This window comes from Fukomys damarensis, unplaced genomic scaffold (assembly GCF_012274545.1).
Source record: "Fukomys damarensis isolate Sample0158 unplaced genomic scaffold, DMR_v1.0_HiC HiC_scaffold_3, whole genome shotgun sequence".
Lineage (NCBI taxonomy): Eukaryota > Metazoa > Chordata > Mammalia > Rodentia > Bathyergidae > Fukomys > Fukomys damarensis.
Genome location: NW_022900915.1, coordinates 20,266,344 through 20,284,210, shown reverse-complemented (window position 1 = coordinate 20,284,210; position 17,867 = coordinate 20,266,344). Strand labels below are relative to the sequence as shown.

The window sequence follows — 17,867 nt, the reverse complement described above, 5'->3', positions numbered from 1 at the left end:
TATGAAACCATGCTATTCATTATAGCAGACTGGCCTCGTGTTGCTAATAAGCACTTAAAATATAGTTTGCCCAAATTAGCAAAACATATATTAATTAGATTTCAAAGAATTACTATAAAAGAACATAAGCTATATGAATAAATTTTTACATTGATTACATGTTGAAATGATACTATTTTGGATATGAGTTAAATAGAATTGTAAAATTAATTTCAGTTGTTTATATTTTATAAAGTGGCTGATTGAATATTTTAAATTACATATATGGTTTATATTAGCTGTCTGTCCTACAGCATTGCTACAGAAACAATAGATTAAATTATGTTAATATCAATCCCATATTGTATTGTTAAATGTTTATACTATGATATCTGACTCTGACATAACATATTTAATACATTATTACAAGGTTCCAGAGTTTAAAATTGTGTACACTTTTTTTTGGGGTGGTGGTAGCAGGGATCAAACTCCAGACCTTGTGCTTGCAAGGCAGGCTGCAGAACGACTAAGCAAAATCCTCGGCCGTATACTTCTATTCTTAAAAACAAAACCAGGGCCTGGGATTTAGCTCAGTGGTGCTTCCATGTGCCTTGCAAATGCAAGGTTCAGAGTTTGATCCCCAGTACCAAAAACAAAAAAAAAACAAACAAACATAAAAACAAAACAAAACCAAAGAAGACCGACTATAATCACTGTCATCAAGTTGGACACGACTGACATTTCACCATACTAAAAAGAATAATAGAACACAAAAAACCTCCTACTCTACACTAATAAATGAAGGATATAGATGAAGTTAAGACTAACATTTAGCAGGTCCACTGGTCACTTTAAATTGAGTTTTCTTTATTGCAGAAGAAAAAATGTAACAGAGAAATCCAGTAATTCAAAAGTTATAGTCAATTTAGAAATGAGTATCAGTTGATTAATAAACTTAAATTAATAATATTGAATCTTTTATACTCGCTTCTGTCAGATCTTAAAATGTTTTTCAGCCTAATGCTGCCAATTTTTGTTATTTGAATATTATTTCCAGTAGCAAAACAATAATAAAAAAAACAGCTCCATTTTTTTCCTCACTTCATCAAAATGAGCCTCAAAACCTAATTCTTTCTTTACATTCAGGAAAACAAGTAATAACACAGATCAAACTTCATGAGTTTGAGCTCAGGATTTTTGTGCTGTTTTATGTCCTGCCTGAGTGTAATTCCAGAAGTAGAAAAGAAGGAAGAGGAGGAAGAAGAGGAGGAGCGGAGCGAAGAGGAGGGAGGAGGGGGAGAACAAGAAGAACGTGAACAACGAGGAGAAGAACAAGAAAGAAAAAAGAAAAAGGAAAAATGAAATGACTGAAACAGTAACACATAAAGAACTGACATTCTGAGAACTGAGACAGATCTCAAAATGTGTGTACGTATACAACATATATGCTTTCCCAGGACACGCTGAGTTGCCTCAAATTCCCATTTCAGAAGCAAACTAAATGGGTAACTCAAGAGACAAGTCACGATTTGGAAGGTTAAAAGTACTAAGCAATGTTCATTTACGGTGGCCATAGAATCAAGGGACTTATCCAGCATTTCACTAAATCTAAAAATGCATTTTTATAGTTCCAGACTAGTTATGCCACAAACATGAATGGTTATGATAGAAGTTGTGATGTTTTGTGAGTTGAAAGATTTTCAAAACTGAAACATATGCAGAATATCCACTAAATTTGACTCTGTAGACAGCGAGTCTCCATTGCTGACCACAGGATACTGCTGGACGTTGCATCGAGCTCAGATTACTGCTCCATCAGTGTGGTGTCCCCACTACATACTTGGCAAAGGTTTGTACTATCATATTCATGCATAAATGCTTTCAGACTTCCCAAAATCAGTGCGATAAACAACAAATGTATTTTTAAAGATATGACAAAAGAAGGTATCTAGATATCAAAACTAAATTGCATCTGAATTGTACCTGTAGTTACTATAATATCCATTCTCATTTTTTATAATTTTAATACCTAAAGTAGTGCAAGTCAATTGACAGTGAATTTGACCTTTACAAAATATAGAGAAGGGCCCTTTCCTTTTGCACAACATACTGACGAACTCATAGAACAAACTAAAAGCACTAACGTGTACCTTCAAATTTTTAAAATGTTATAATTTTATAATTTTGTCAAGGAAGCTCTAAAAGAGCATGCATAAAGTGAATGAAGTTTGCGTTTTCTCTAATTTCCAAACAGCCAAAATACTCAGGAGACACTATTCAATTTGTTGAATCTACTACTTATTTACGAATTTTGATCATATTCTCCATCTCTGTAACACTTTGCCTTACCAAACATTGTGCAAACAAAAGCTTGAGAAAACGGAAATGTTCTCTTAAATAGCTACGCACTTTAAAGAGTTACGTATGCTCTTATATAGCTATGCACTTGAGGAACAACATAAAATATTATATTACTAAATCAAAAACATCCCAAATGTTTCTATCAGATATACACAGATAGAAATTGGTGATTTTTACAGGCCACAAGCTAAAGGAAAGAGCTGATTTTAGGATCCCAGTACAAGCCTGAACACATTATTCTTTTTGTAAGGCTTTCCGTAAATCTCCATAGAAGTTGGTTAAAGTGCTTGCCATGGCCGTATCTACTGCAGACTGAGGAATCATTCCACGCAGATCTGTCTGAATATAGCCTGTCAACAGGCTCTGGTTTGGAGTGTCTTTAAGTGGAACACAAAACCAGCCACAGGGATGATTAAATCCACGAACAAACTCTGGCCTCTTTTCATTCCAGTCGAGACTTATTCCTACAAGGCAAATTTAAAATACTATTAATAGTTATGACTGCCTTCAACTTTCATTTAAAAATATTACATTTCTTGTTTAAATATTTTATTCATATCCATATAGATGAAAATTAAGCCCCATGACTAACCACAGCAGAATAAAAGAGATAATTGCCAACAAGAGTTTGGTAGATAGGTAAGAGGGAAAGTTCTAATTTCTTCAGAATAGATTATATCATGTCATCTTGATGCCCCCTTTGGAAATTACAAACCTTGGTGATAGCAGCCAGGACTCAAAGGGCCAATAATCAAATCTATGGTACCACAGCTATCTCCTGTAGGAACTGCCAAACCCAATTTTGGTACTGGCTCATTTCTTTTTGTGTTTACAAAAGTAGATGTTTACCCACAACTGTAAAGTCAGATATGTACTATATATATAAAAAATTAATTTATCTCTATATTTTAGAAAACAGGAGCTTTCCAATGGTTATTAATTTTTATCCTGAATGATACAACACAGCTCAAAAAAGGAAAAAATATTCAAATATATATGTCTAATTCTCTCTCATATGTGTGTGTGTGTGTGAGTATGTATGTATGTGCGTATCTGTAGACCTATCTGTGTACCTACACCAGCAGTCTCTTCACTAACAAAAGCTTAGAAGGTGGATCCACTTACTGGAGCCCTTTCTCAGAAGCAATAATGTGATTCATTTCTGCTACTTGTCACCTAGAATATGTAACGAGAAAAACTAGAAACAAAAACCTCATAAAAAAGATTTCAAATCTCTTCTTACATTGTTATTTCACTCCCTAGGGTTCAGCATTTGAAAAAGAAAATCTTGGTAATAACTATGCAGGTCAATAACATCTCACATAGAAAAAAAGTACCAGGCTAGAAAATTCAAAGTATCTAAACCAAAACCAAGAAAAATTCCAAGGATATGAGATTATTACCACAGGATAAAAGTCCTTCTTTATAACCCACAGTGTAGGAGAAATCAACAAACTCTCTTGGGGAAATTATATCCCAAAGCTGACCAGCAGTAGTGTAACGCATCACACAGCAATTCTGAAAAAGATAAAGTAAGATAGGTGTTACTCCTACAGGACATACACACCTACCCTCATATATCATGAATTAATCTCTAGCAAAAACTGATACTTAAAAGTATCCCAATCTTTAATTACTTAGAAATTAATATTGAATTCCATTAACATAGAATATAATCCTACATATAGATTCCACCAAATTAAGGAGTGTAGACTATAGTGCTGAAGATAAAAATCCACAAGAACTTTGACAGTGATATTTTTAGTATTTTAGATTTCTAGATCCTTAACTAAAGTTTTACAGTTAAAAATGCTGAAAATTTTCTCATGTAGCTAGGGTAGAGCTGTTATGGAAAACAAAAATCAGTCCCAATACTCACTAATTAATATGAGGAATTTTTAACTTTTTAAGAGACAGCACATGGCTCCCCTATGATGGTATCATCGCTATTACTACTATTCTCAAAGCAATGAATACAAGTGTATGTAAGTGCTCATGTTCGTATACACGCATTGTGCTCTCGCGCACACACACACACACACACACACACAGATATTTTAATTAATGATTCTAAACAGATACCTCTTCAAAGTGCTTCAAAATATCCAATGAAGTCATTAGGCGGTCCCAATCCAAACGGAAAGGCCCTGGGCGTATATGGTCTATTATTGCATTGACAACATCATCTACAACACCTTGGGCTTTGTAGCTGAGGACAAATAAAAAACGCTATTAGAATGAAAAGTTTCAGCATGCCCTCATAGTTCACAGCCAACTAGGAAAATCAGAGTAAAAATCAACGAAAATGCTTTCTTCTCAAACCTAGAGAAATGAAGGCTATCCTATGTATCACCATGGACACAGCAAAGCCCCTTCCTGTTATAAGGCATGATAAAAAAATAGAGTGAATGATTAAAAATTTTTAAAAATGTACTACAGTGAAAAACTCATTGCCTTTAGGCCCCCTCAAAACACCTTCTCCTCCCTCACACACAATTATCTCAACATCCTTGCCACTTTGTGAAGCAGTTCTGGAAGTTATCCTCTGTGTTGTCTAAGATGCCTCCATTTCCTGAACTGATTGAAAATAGTTTCCTCTTATGGTCATTTTCACTTTAGGGAAAAGCCAGAAGTCACACCGTGCCAGATCCAGTGAATAAGCTACCTGAGCACACATCACCGTATTTCTACAGATCTGCCTTCCACTGGATGGCATTTGGTAGCAGCATTCACTGTACTTCTTTAATCATACCTTGTAAAACTACTCACAAAAGATTCCAGAAATGCTCAGAAAGAACAATGGAATAAATGTGCTCAAAGAGAGGAAGGAATATTTTGAGGGGGCTTAATGGCGATGTATCTTTTATTACTTTTTTTAAACTTTCACATTTTTTGATCACCCTTGTAGAGGCAAAAGCAGTCTATAGAATACTATACTATATCCATTTATTCTGCATATTTTTTCTTTTCTCAATTATCTTCGAAAAAAAATATATATATATACTTTACGTGACTTTTAAAAACTTTTTTTTAATTGAATTTATTGGTACATTTTAGGTATACAGTACAGTTATTGGGATCTTGTACCTCTACGTGACAGGTCTTGGTTCTCATTTTTTCCCCTTGTCCCTTTTTTTAGGTATAGAAAAAATAGGAGAGGCCAGGGATTTGGCTCAGTGGTTCCGCCACCTGCCTCGAAAGCGCAAGGACCCGAGTTCATTCCCTGGTATAAAAAAAGAAAAAGAAAAAGAAAACATAGGAGAATAGAACAGAACACTGAGGAAATGGCTCCCGAGTATGTTGGAACTTGGTATATTTCAAAGGTGCCATCACATAAATGTACTATTCCATAAATGGTGCCCAGATTCAATGGTTATCATCATGGAAAAAAATAAAACCTGAACCTTCACCTGACATGATTCTAAACAATACCAGACAGGTTAAATACATCTGTGCACAATGTAAAACTTTAAAACTCTGAGAAAAATATACACAAGAGTGTATCATCATAACATCAGAACATGAGGATTTCTTGAACACAAAAAGTACAAATACAAAAGATTAGCTACAATTTAAAATATGCATATTATATATGAAAAAATAAGCAATTTTTGAAACTAGACATAGGCTAGGGAAAGATATGTGAACACACAAAAACAGACATAGAGGACACAGGAATGATTCCTATAAACCAATGAAAAAAAGACAATCCAAAGAAAAGCTGGGCTAAAGACATTTTAAGAGTGACCTCAAATGTGAATAAATAATACAAAAGATGCACAACTTCACTAGTAATCAAGTACATCCTAATAAGACACCATCTCATTCATATTCCCCAGATGGCAAAGATTTAAAACCTGATAACAAGTATTGAATGGAGGAGGATGAGAACTCCTACACACTTGCTACTGTAGAGAGCAATCCGGCAATGTTAGTGAAGCTGGATGACATTCATCCCAAAGACCAAAAGAAAACCACATGTGTGCACAGGGAACATGAATTTAAAGATGAATAGAAACACATTCTATAGGAATATGCCAAAATCTAAAAAACTATCAATAAGCAATGTATAAACATAAACACATTGTGGCAGATTCATACAGAAGAGGTCTATATGTGATAACGTGGCTAATCTTAAGAAAATAATGTTGAATGGAAAAAATAAAAGGCAAATTACTAAATTAGACACACACATTTTTAAAAAAGCATATCAAGTAATGCATTTACTGTTTATCGACATACAATTCCCACAGCTTTATGATGGCAGTTACCTCGGGAGAAGAAAGAAGGGACACGGAATATAAGAATTTGGTTTCCACTCTATCAGTAACTTTTTCTGAAAAGCATCTGAAGTTGTGTAATCACCTTATAAACATCTCAAGCCAAACTTCCCTATCCCATCCTAAATCTGATCGTCATTTCTATGTTCTCTAAATTGAGGTGGGGTAGGAGAATAACTCAAAGTAATCCAGTCACACAGATTAGAAATCAGAATTCAACTTCCGTTCTTTTTTCTCTTAAACCCACTGCCATAATCAGAATTAATCAATCACCATGTTTTAATCAAGATGATTTCACAAATATAAAATGCTTAGAACATTATCTGGCTCTCAATATGCACTAGTTACCATTATATCACCACCACTACGAAGACCACCACCAGTGTTAGATTTCTTTCACATTCACTTGCCCTTTTCAATTCCATGCTACCGCCTTAGTTTGGGTACTCTGTGTCCAGCCTGATACTTTATTTGTTTCTACCGCTTTTCATTACAGGCTCTTTCAAGAAGTTTTTAAAAGTCATTGATCTCTTCCTAGGAAAATACATATTGTTATAAAATTTTGTATGCTACCTGAGAAGAAATCCAAGGAGCTAGCCATAGACCGAAAGAAAAAGGCCTTTCTTAGACTCTTCACACTCATTTCTATCTTCACATGATTTAGAGTAGATTCAAAACCTTTCAAGGACCTGGGGATTGACGGTGGAGTTAGGCAGAAGGCAAGCAACACTAAATTCCTCAAGTTGGAATTCAATACCGTACACATACTTTCTCCACCCACATGCTTTATACTCCAGCAGTATAAACACAATTCTGCAAGTGTTTGTAATCTGTGTTTAAGCAGACAATTCAATTCCTTTCACCTGGAGCAGGGGTCAGCCCTACATTCCTTAAAAACAAACATTCCACTTTCAAGTCTCAATTCAGATATTTGCTTTTCCAGTAAATCTCTTCAAATCTTCAAGTATAGTGCTCCCTTGGCACTTTATACTTTCCGCCCCACTGAGAATTACTGATCTAAAAGATTAATTTCCAATGGTTTACAATGCCTAATCCAACTCTAGTTTTCCTATTCTTCTCATACACATTGTACAACCCATCTTTTTGAAAATGTTATTTTTGGTGTTACAAGTCAGAACATTTTGTATTACTAAGTGAGGCCAGGAGTTTCATTTTTAAAAAGGGCTGAGTCTTAGGGATGTCTACATTGTACTCCAATTACACAGGGCAACTGTCTCTGTTGGCTTTGATGTATACAAATATTATATATACTATATATTATTTCTGTGCTACAGATTTAATTCATATTAAACTATAATCAAAGATAAAAAACAGGGAAATAAAAATCATCCACAATACTACTATTTAGAATTGAATATTTGGTCTTAAGTAAAAGCCAAATTTTACTAGTATCGTATATACATGAGGTTCAGCGATGTCTTAAAAACTACAAAACTTCTAATTTACTTACAGATATCCATTAAATTCTTCTGAGGGTTTTCTCCAAACTGTTACATCTTTCTAGAAAGACAAAAAACATTATATGATAATAATCTCATACATGGAACCTTGGATACAAAACCAACAATTTCTAGAATACTCATCTCTGCATTAAAATAAAACTTTAAAGTTATCCATGCTATAAAGTGATCCACATTTGAATTTCTTTTATATTACACTGTACTTTTAAATTACAGACCTTCAGAAAAGAGGCTCAGTAGCTTGTTGAGACCCAAACATTATGATTCAGCAATGGCACTATCTTAGTGGCCATTATGATCAGCTTCATTCCAATCTTATCTATTTACATTCAAACTATGCCACTAGAACATTAAACATCTTATTCTTAAACTGTTCACACCTTTTTAAAAATTAAATCACTCACATTCACTGACACCTTGAATTAGTCTCTAAAATTTTTTTTTCCAAATCATTTTCCAAGTAGTTTTGAATACCAGGATAACTAGAGCACTAGAGCTCCCCAACAGCGAAGACTGGAAGAATCTTGGCTTCTAGATTAGGCCAAGATAGCACTTGGCTATGCAACAGCTTGGGTGAGTCATGATGGTAAAGACGAACACCAACTGGCACCCTCACCACTTCATGTTACATGATACATCGAAACTGTGCCTAATTATCAATTACTATAGTTCATTCAAGTGATAATGATATATTTTATATATTAATCCAAAAAGCTGTTATTTAGGTTCTAGTTCCCATGAATCTATTCATTCAAGTCTAATTCCTAAAGAACTAATGAAAGCAGTGCAGGATTACTATTGAAATGCTTCTTCATTTGTAAAGTAACCCAGCAACCCTATCTGCACAACTATCTACCATATGCATCCATGGCTTCTTGTCTGTATTTTTTCACATCATTTTGAAAGCTAGCAGGGCACAGTGGCACACACCTTTAATCCCAGCACTCTGGAAGGCTGAGGCAGGAGGATTACAAATTTGAGCTCATCCTGGATAACTTAGCAATTTAGCAATACCCTGTTTTAAAAATATTCAAAAAAGAAAAGGCTGGGGTTATATAGCTCAGTGTAAAGGCTCTGAGTTCCACCCCCATTACCACAAAAAAAGGACCATGAGGAGGAAAACATTATCAACAACTGAGTGATTTGATATTCCTTCAAATATAAGCAATAAGTAATTGAACAAATTTACCGTTTTCTTTGCAACTCGCCATTTGTCATCTTCAATGTTATGGTACAGGATTAGAGTGTTTTTAAGTTTAGTTGAAAAAGACACAACATCAGGCAGAACTTCCATTTCTTCTTTCTGTTGCAGAGACCAAGATTAACACAAGCAAATATTGCAATTTGATACTATAAGCTGCTAGGTCCAAATCTGTCTTCACAATGTATTCTGCTGGGGGAACTATAACAGATACCTATCATCAGACCCTACCCTAAATGAATTAGTCAGGCTCTCTGAGAGTAGGATCATAGCACAAATGTTTCTTTTCTTTCTTTTTTTTTTTTTCATTGAGTTTATTGGTACACTTTAGGTATACAGTCCAGTTACATTCATTATTGGGATCTTGCACCTTTACATGACAGGTCTTGTTTCTCATTTTTTCCCCATACCCTTGCCCTTCCTTCACTCCGTCCTCCCTCCTCTATTTACAAAGACTTGGTTTCCATTTTTTCCTTTTCTCCTATTTTTTCTTTTCCCTTATTTCCTTTCCCCTACCCTTCCCACTTCCCCTACACCTTTAACCCTTTTCTTCTTCTTTCACAATGTCAGTTACACAATTTTTTCTAAAAGCTCTCAAGGTGATTAACTGCTGATTGGGAATAATTAAGTTTTATGACAGTTATTAAAAACATTCATACAAAATAATAAAAGGGACCAGGGATTTAGCTCAGTGACACTCGTTTGCTTCACAAGTGCAAGGTCCTGAGTTTGATCCCTGGTACTGAAAAATAAATAAATAGATAGATAAATAAATAAATAAATAAATGGAGATTGGTGGGCAGGGGAGAGCATGTATCTCTTATCTATATGCTGCTAATACTCAAATATTTTACCTTTAATTCCCATCTGTCTGATGAGTTCTAAAGTCTCCAGTCCTGAAACCTACTTCAATCCTATTTCATCTCAAGTTGCCTCAGTATTCCCTGCTGTAACAATTTACTATTAAGTGGTAATTAATAATAGGATCAGTTAGCCCCTTAATGGCAACCCTGGGAATAATCGCAAGAACTGGAATGGGGATCGGGGCTCTATGAATCTCTCTCAGAGTTCACTAGGCTGTCAAAAGAACTTACCCAGATACTCAAAGAAGTCTCTGACCAACTAAAACACCTGCAAGATCAAGCAGACTCCCCAGCATTAGCTGTCCTCCAAAACTGCAAAGGCCTTGATCTCCTGGCAGCTTCACAAGGCAGCATATGTGCTCTACTCCAAGAATGATGCTGCTTTTTTACATAAACAAATCTGGCCTCATCAGAGGTGGGGTAAAACACCTTCATGAATGGGCTTCCAAACTCCTTGAAAGCTCTTCCAATGATCTCGTTCCCTTTCCTCTTCACCGGCTCCTACGCCTCCTGGTTCCCTTAATCCTCATTATTCTTTTCCTTCTTTTTCTTCCCTATAAAATTAATCTATCCCCAAGATTTTTTTCAGGAACAAATAGTGGCCATCTCCTAGACAACTACTTGAGAACACCTCCAAGTGGATTTCTTTCTCCAAAACATTAAAAAAAAATCCCTTAGTTGCCCCCTCTCAGCAGGAAGTAGCCAAGGAAAGAACAAATCTTATTCCTATAACACTTTAAAGAATTGACAGAGCTCCAACTTGGACATTGACAGTTCTGAGCCAACCCACCATCTTAGAAAAGCGTAGGTTAAAGAGGATATGGCAGCAGGTAAGGAGCAGTCCCCCAAGGACATGCCACAGGTTACAGAGAGTACATCAGCAAGCCACAAGCCCACTATTTCTCCAACCCAGACTTTGAAAAACCCACCATAAAAAAGCCTCTTAGCCGGTAAGAGACACCTTCTCTGTTCTGCTTACACAGAGCAGTCCCTCTCAGTGTAGCAATAAACTTGCTTGGGCTGTTGAATTTCCGTCCCTTCTTTCCCACTGAATTATCATAAGTGAATCTAGCACAAAACAATAACAGCTACCAAGAAAGATGAAAATCTGAAACTTTAAAGTGTAACAGTAATCATTCATATCTACTGCTTAGTTTAAAGTTCAAGCTTTAAAATATGGTTTATGAGCTCTTCGAAGTCTAGTTGAAGGAAGTGTATAGTAGGCAGGCATGACCTTGGAGACAATATCTTGTCCTTAGCCCTTCCTCTGTGGCTCTTTCCCTCTCTCTGCTTCCTGGCCACCTTGACGTGAGCAGCCTTGCTCTGCCATGTCCTTTGACTAAGCTTCTGTCTTGCCACGGGCCTAAAAACAATGGAGCCAGGGCACCATGAACTGAAACTATGATAGAAAATAAAACTTTGCTCTGTGGAGCTGTTTTTGTTGAGTATTAAGTCACAGTGATGAGAAACAAACTAATACATGACTGTTTGAGGATGGTAATGTAGGAGGTAGATGATGAAATAAGTATAAAATCAGGAAGCTCCTTTTTTTTTTTTGGTACCGGGGATTGAACTTGGGTCCTTGCGCTTGCAAGGCAGGCCACCGAACCGCTGAGCTAAATCCCGGGCCCAGGAAGCTCTTTTTAATCCATCAAAATATTTAACCAGCCAGTTAATTATTGCATAATTTATTTTAATCAAGAGTAAATCCAAAATGGAATAATGGTCACTACCTGAACTGCTGTGTGAAGAGTCCACAACTGAGCATCTCCTGAAATACATTTTGGAACCAAGAAGAAGGGGACAGTGGTTTTGGCTTTCTCCAAATACAATAGCATTCAATTGACTTAGGTGAATTGAAAGAAAAGCCCTTCCTCATTCTCCAACTGTGGGAAATATTTTAAATACCATTCTGAATTCCCACTAACTCAATCGTTTACTTCTTTCCTCAAAATATTCAACTCGAACATTGTGAACAGGCACTACCTAATTTTATCAAAATCTAACAACTCCGTATTAAAGACTATGTTTTCTATCAGTCCTGTGGCAAAGTGCTGAATAATGTCCACCTTCACATTTTTTCTGAAATTAACTTGTATGTTTTCTATGTCCACATTTCTGAATGAACATTATCGGAGATACGAGGGTACCATCATAGCCTGGGCAATCTTCTCAAGGAAAAATCATCCATCTTCCTGATGCCATCCATCCATACCATCATTTTGACCAATCCCTCCAAATATTCTCAAACATATGCCACAAGTGAAACAGCAATAAGTTCTCTTTTAAATACAGAACATTTAAAAAATTCACCTCTAATAAAAAGTGAGTATCACAAGAATCTGCACTTATGTAATATGACTAAGCTAGAATACTTGAAGAATTCATGTATCATAACTGCTTAACATTCCATTATTCGATTAATAGTTCTCACATGTGTGAATAGTTCAATTTAACATGCCACAGATCTTGTCCAACATGCAAACCAAAGCCCTGTAAATTAAATTATATTTTATTACATAGAAATTTTGGTATATGCTTGTTTTTCAATAAATGTTGACTGGGAAGCCAGCTTTTCAAATTCAAAGTCAGTAGTTTCTCACTTTCGAGACTGGCCCTTTCAGGGGCTCACAACTTAAAGGAATGCATCGTGGAATCACAGTTTTCACGAACCTGTTTTGAGCGCTCATGATGACTTCATAGTTTTATAATACTGAGTCTTACTACCACACACCGTATTTAAATTTTAACGACATGACCGCTTTAATTTGGAGTCCAAATTAGTGTTCAAGGTGCTAATGCTCTAAGTCTGTATTAAAAATAGTAATTTCTAATATTTATTATCTACCATGCAGTTGATCATTCTGATGGCTTTACATATCACTCTCATAAATAGCTTTCCATCCTGCCATTATCCCTACTGTAAGGAAAAATGACAAGAGGGAGGAAAAGTCACTTGTCCAAGATAATCCAGCTAAATAAATGATGGAGCCCAAACTCCAACCCTCGTCTTCTGACTTCAGAGTCTAAAGGTCTAACTTGAAAAAATACTGGACGCTAATCACAGCTTTATAGTCTAAAGGTCTATGTTGATAAAAATGCTGAAAACTGATCACAGACTGGAAAAGATTTTCCATTAAAAAAAAAACGACCGCACAATAAATTCTTTACATTTTGTCTGGCAGCTACTGAGCCCAAATATCCAATTATCTCCGGTAATCATTCTCTAGTGCAAAAAGACGAAGTGATTTACTAGGGATCACACGAGTTCTTTCTCAGAGCGGTGAACTTGGAAGAGAGGGAGCCCTGGGCGAAGGCTGTTTCTGGTCAGCAACAACCTCTCTGCAGAAGCCGGGTAAGGAAAGCCAGGGCCTCTGTGCCGCAAGAGCATCTCTACTAAGGGCCAGGAGGCGCTGTGCCCAGCACGGACCAGGACTTCGATACATTATCACCGCCCCTCCCCAACTTAAGAGGCGGAGAGATGAGGCCGTCCCGCCGGACCGGTCCTCCGTCCCGACCCCGCAGTTGCCCTCTCCCCGCCGCCGGAAGGACACCGAGGACGCACCGGGCAGGTGCCCCGGTCGCCTCCCATCCCTTCTTTCGGGCCGCCCCACTACCGCCACAGCTCGGGGACCTCCCCACCCCTACCTGAGGATGTCAGGGCAGCTCCGGGAAATAGCAGGCTCCACAATTTCGCTAGCACACAGTTACGGTCTGCTCAGTTTCCCCGTCGGCCCGGCAGCAGCCAATGAGCGTCAAGTCACTGCAGATGGCAGCCAATTGGAAGGCAGTACGCCGTAGTCTCTGCCCCCAAGCCGGGAGTCCGGGACCCCGGAGCACTATTTGGGCAGAGTCGTCGGTTTGTTTGGATTGGCTGGCGCGACCGTGTACAAAGCTCTGATTGGCCTTGAAGAGATGGAATGATTCCGCGTGGGCCTGGGCTGGCGGGAACCGCGCTCGAGTTCCCTCGCGGTCTGGGGTTGTCAGTGGGCTTGGATCAGAGACTGTTCGCTAGTCAATTAATTATGAAAGAACGTTGCAAGGCAAGAAGCGAAATAGGAGAAATAACAAGCACGGGAGGAGTGAAAAATGATGGTGTGGGATAGGCTGGTCGAAATTCCCCTCCATCCTGAAAAGATCCTGGTGTCAGAAAGCTGCTCCTCTAGAACTGAAAGTCCAGCACCTAAGGCGGCCGCACAGAGGATGACGGCCTTCCGACCCCTGCTTGGCCTTGCTTACTCTTGAGAGCAGTCAACACAGTTACAGTCTAAGTTTGATCTTTAGCGAAATGCTTTTCCTGTCCTCAGTAAAAAAGTTCAAAGCACAATCTTGAAAGGGGAGAAAAGGCGACATGGCAGGTCGATTTGGCAAACGAACAGTGCCCGGATTTTCCTCTGCTGAAGATGAGAAACATTTCTTTCCAGTGACTGTGAAATCACCTCTCTGATAGGATTCTTGGAAGATGTGAATCCAAAACTGCAGATTGTTTGCAGCTATAGTAAGATATGAAGGAAGAAATGGAATGTTACTCCATTTTTTATAGACTTGCAGTGAGAATGAATAATGCTGCTTGAACTTTTAAAATTGTCTCACTGAAAAAAATCACCAAACACCACATGCTAGGTGTTGGCCCTTTAAAAACCATTAATTCGTTATTTATATATAAAAGGAATTTGGGGGGCGGTACTAGGGATTACCCCAGAGGTTTTGGGCTAAGCTACAACCCTAGTCTTTTAAAATTTAATTTATTATTATTATTATTACTACTACTATTATTGAGAGAAGGTCTGGTTAAGTCTCAGAGTTGCCCAAGCTGGGCTCAAACTTGAGACCCTCCTTCTTCAGCTTCCTAGAGTGCTGATATTACAGATGTGCAGCACTTTACCTGGTGAATTATTTGTGGTTACATGTGGGATGATAACAGAAAGTGAAGCATGCGTGTATATGTGTGTGTGTGTGTGTGTGTGTGTGTGTGTGTGTGTTAAGGCTCCATTCACTTGCTAGTTATTAGCTAATTATTTGAGCGCCTTATTTGAATTGACAATTTGAGATGGTTGAGAAAAAGTGCTTTATTTTAAAGTTAGTACTTTATATCTCACTGAATCCGTAGAATACCACTCTGAGATTTTTGTTTGCTTACAGATAAGAAACCGTAGATACAGACGTTAAGGCAGTCTACTTAATTACTGAATGGCTGAACTAGAATTTGGCCAGTCTGCTGGGCTCTAATAAAATTGGTACTCTTAATCCCCACAATACTCACACTACACTTCATAGTTCTTTGTCAAATACCTGTACGTAGCCATGGGGAGGGGACAAGAAATAGAAGATTTAACCCTACCCTGAAGGATTATACAATTCATAGTAGAGAAAAACAAGCTCTTCTAAACATTTTAGACAAGTAGGAAATTAATGTTTCTCATTACTAGGAGTCCACTCTTCAAACATTGCTGAATTTTTCATATTCTTTCAGAGAATCTTATAAAACATCTTTAAAACAAAATTAACTTAGTTTCTATTTCCTTTGAGAGGGGTCCTGCATAAGGTCATTACACTTTACCTGGGCTTGCCATAATTTCTTGTCTGCTCTCCTTTCTGGTTCATGGGAGGTTTCTTTCTTTTCCTCTTGTTCCTTGTCTCTTGCCCTACTTTTGTTGGTTCAAAAAAAGTTAGAGCAATTGAAAAGCATCCTGTCTCTATCAAAGTGGAATGCTATTAAAACAAAACTGCAAGTTTAGGAAAAAAATAAATCAACTGGAGATTGTTACTTAAAGATTTACTATGGTTGAAACAATTCTAAGCATTTTACATGTATTAACTCATAGAACAAATAGCAATGCTTGATAATAAGCAATATTTCTACTTTTATTGTATGTACGAGGGAACTATGCTATGCAGGGCAACTGAAAGATACCCCTCTCAAGTAATTTTAAAATGGGAAAACAAGTTTTCCACATATAGTTCAAGTATAAAAGAGGCAGGCATACAGTGAATTTGAACAATTATATGGAAGTTACATGAAAGAGACAACAGTTTCCCTGCCAATTCCTGACTGTAATTTGACTGAATATATGAATAGATTTAAAGAAAGAATTTCCAAGAAGAAAGACAAAAATATCAAAACACAGAAATAAAATATTCATAATTTTGACCTATGTACAATAAACCTAGAAATAAAATGAAAAGTAATACATTTACAAATATCCTAACTAGTATAGACATAAGTGTAGGCATATAGATCAACTATTCAGAAAGAGAGGGCATGAAATAAATGATTTTTAAAAAATCTGTTTTCCATTCTCTTTGATTAAAGAGAAAATTAAACATTGCATATAAAAATAATAATATATTTTAAAATATTGATATTAATAAAAAACTCTACATTTCAAAGCCAAGGAATATGACAAATTTTATACTCAGAAAAGTTAAATTCAGAAAAATTCATAGCCTTTACTCAATTCAACAACTCTTTATTAAATGCCTGACATCTGTGCCAAGAACACAGAGAATTATTTATTTACAAATAATAGAAGGCAATTGGATTAGGCCAAGAACTGTATTAGAGAGACATAGACATATGTTATAAAAGCTTGTTGCTCGAACTGTAAGTCCCACAGCGATGGTACAGGCATCATATGGCCCCAATTGTTAGAAACATGGGATGTAAGGTCCTGATCTACTGAACTAGATTCTATATTTTACAGAGACACTTGGGTGATTTGAACACACGTTACATTTTTCAGAAGCACACCAAGAATAGAGAAACATCTAGTGTTTATGGATTGGAAGAAATGATATTGATAAACTGTCCATACCAACAAGAGTGATCTCCAGACTCAATGAAATCTCTATCAAAATACCAATGACATTCTTCACAGAACTAACAAAAACAATCCCAAATTTGTATGGAGCCACAGAAAACCCTGAATAGCCAAAGACATCTTGAACAAAAAGAGCAAATCAGGAGACATTACACTACCTGTCTTCAAAACATACTACAAAGCTTAAGGAAAACAGCATGGGGTTGGCATAAGTATAGGCATATAGATCAACCATATAGAAAGAGAGAGTCTGAAATAAACCTATGCATTACCAGCAAGTGATATTTTTTATAAAGGTGCTAAAAATATGCATTGGAGAATGAACAGTCTTTTCAGTAAATGATATTGAGAAAATTGGGTATCTACCTGCAGAAGAAGGAATATCCCTATCTCTCCAGTTACAGAAATCAACTCAAAATGGGTGATTGCCTTAAATGTAAGACCTGAAACTGTGAAATAGAGGAAGAAAATATAGGGGAAACACTTCACAACATTTCAAGAGTGAGGTTGTTTTGCTTTTGTTTTTTGTTTTGTTTTGTTTTGTTTTGTTTTACAAGACTTCATAAGCATAAGAAACAAAAGAAAATAGACAAATGGGATTACATAAAACTAAAAAGATTCAACAAAGGAAGCAATGGGAGAATAGATACTTTACAATAGAATAAGAGAAAATATTTACAAATTAAACAGCCAGAAAGTAATTGATATCCAGAACATATAAGGAACTCTAAAACCTCAGAGCAAGAAACAAAAACAAAGCAAAGCAAAGAAGCAAATAGCCACATTTGAAAATGGGCAATGAATCTTGTGAAAAGACATTTCTTAAAAGAAGATATACAAATGGCCAATGCCAACAAAATATGATTTAAAAAAATACTAAA

The 17,867-nt window shown here is 36.6% G+C and overlaps 1 protein-coding gene across 2 annotated transcripts in view; it reads right to left on the bottom strand.

Annotated features, from left to right (window-relative positions):
* Nucleotides 1-998: 998 nt before the first annotated feature.
* Stard4 (StAR related lipid transfer domain containing 4) overlaps nt 999-17,867 on the bottom strand; it is a 34,763-nt gene continuing 17,894 nt past the window's right edge. The window contains exons 2-8 of one of the 2 annotated variants that reach the window (XM_010607897.3): nt 15,726-15,813; nt 13,814-14,658; nt 9,291-9,404; nt 8,092-8,141; nt 4,423-4,549; nt 3,744-3,858; nt 1,001-2,804 (exon numbers count right to left, since the gene is read on the bottom strand). In XM_010607897.3, coding sequence (XP_010606199.1) covers nt 2,575-2,804; nt 3,744-3,858; nt 4,423-4,549; nt 8,092-8,141; nt 9,291-9,395 — 627 coding nt within the window. In that variant the 5' untranslated portion in view covers nt 9,396-9,404; nt 13,814-14,658; nt 15,726-15,813 and the 3' untranslated portion in view covers nt 1,001-2,574. Of the gene's footprint in view, nt 2,805-3,743; nt 3,859-4,422; nt 4,550-5,427; nt 5,469-8,091; nt 8,142-9,290; nt 9,405-13,813; nt 14,659-15,725; nt 15,814-17,867 lie in introns of those variants that run through there. The other variant, XM_019205097.2, reaches the window with a different exon arrangement.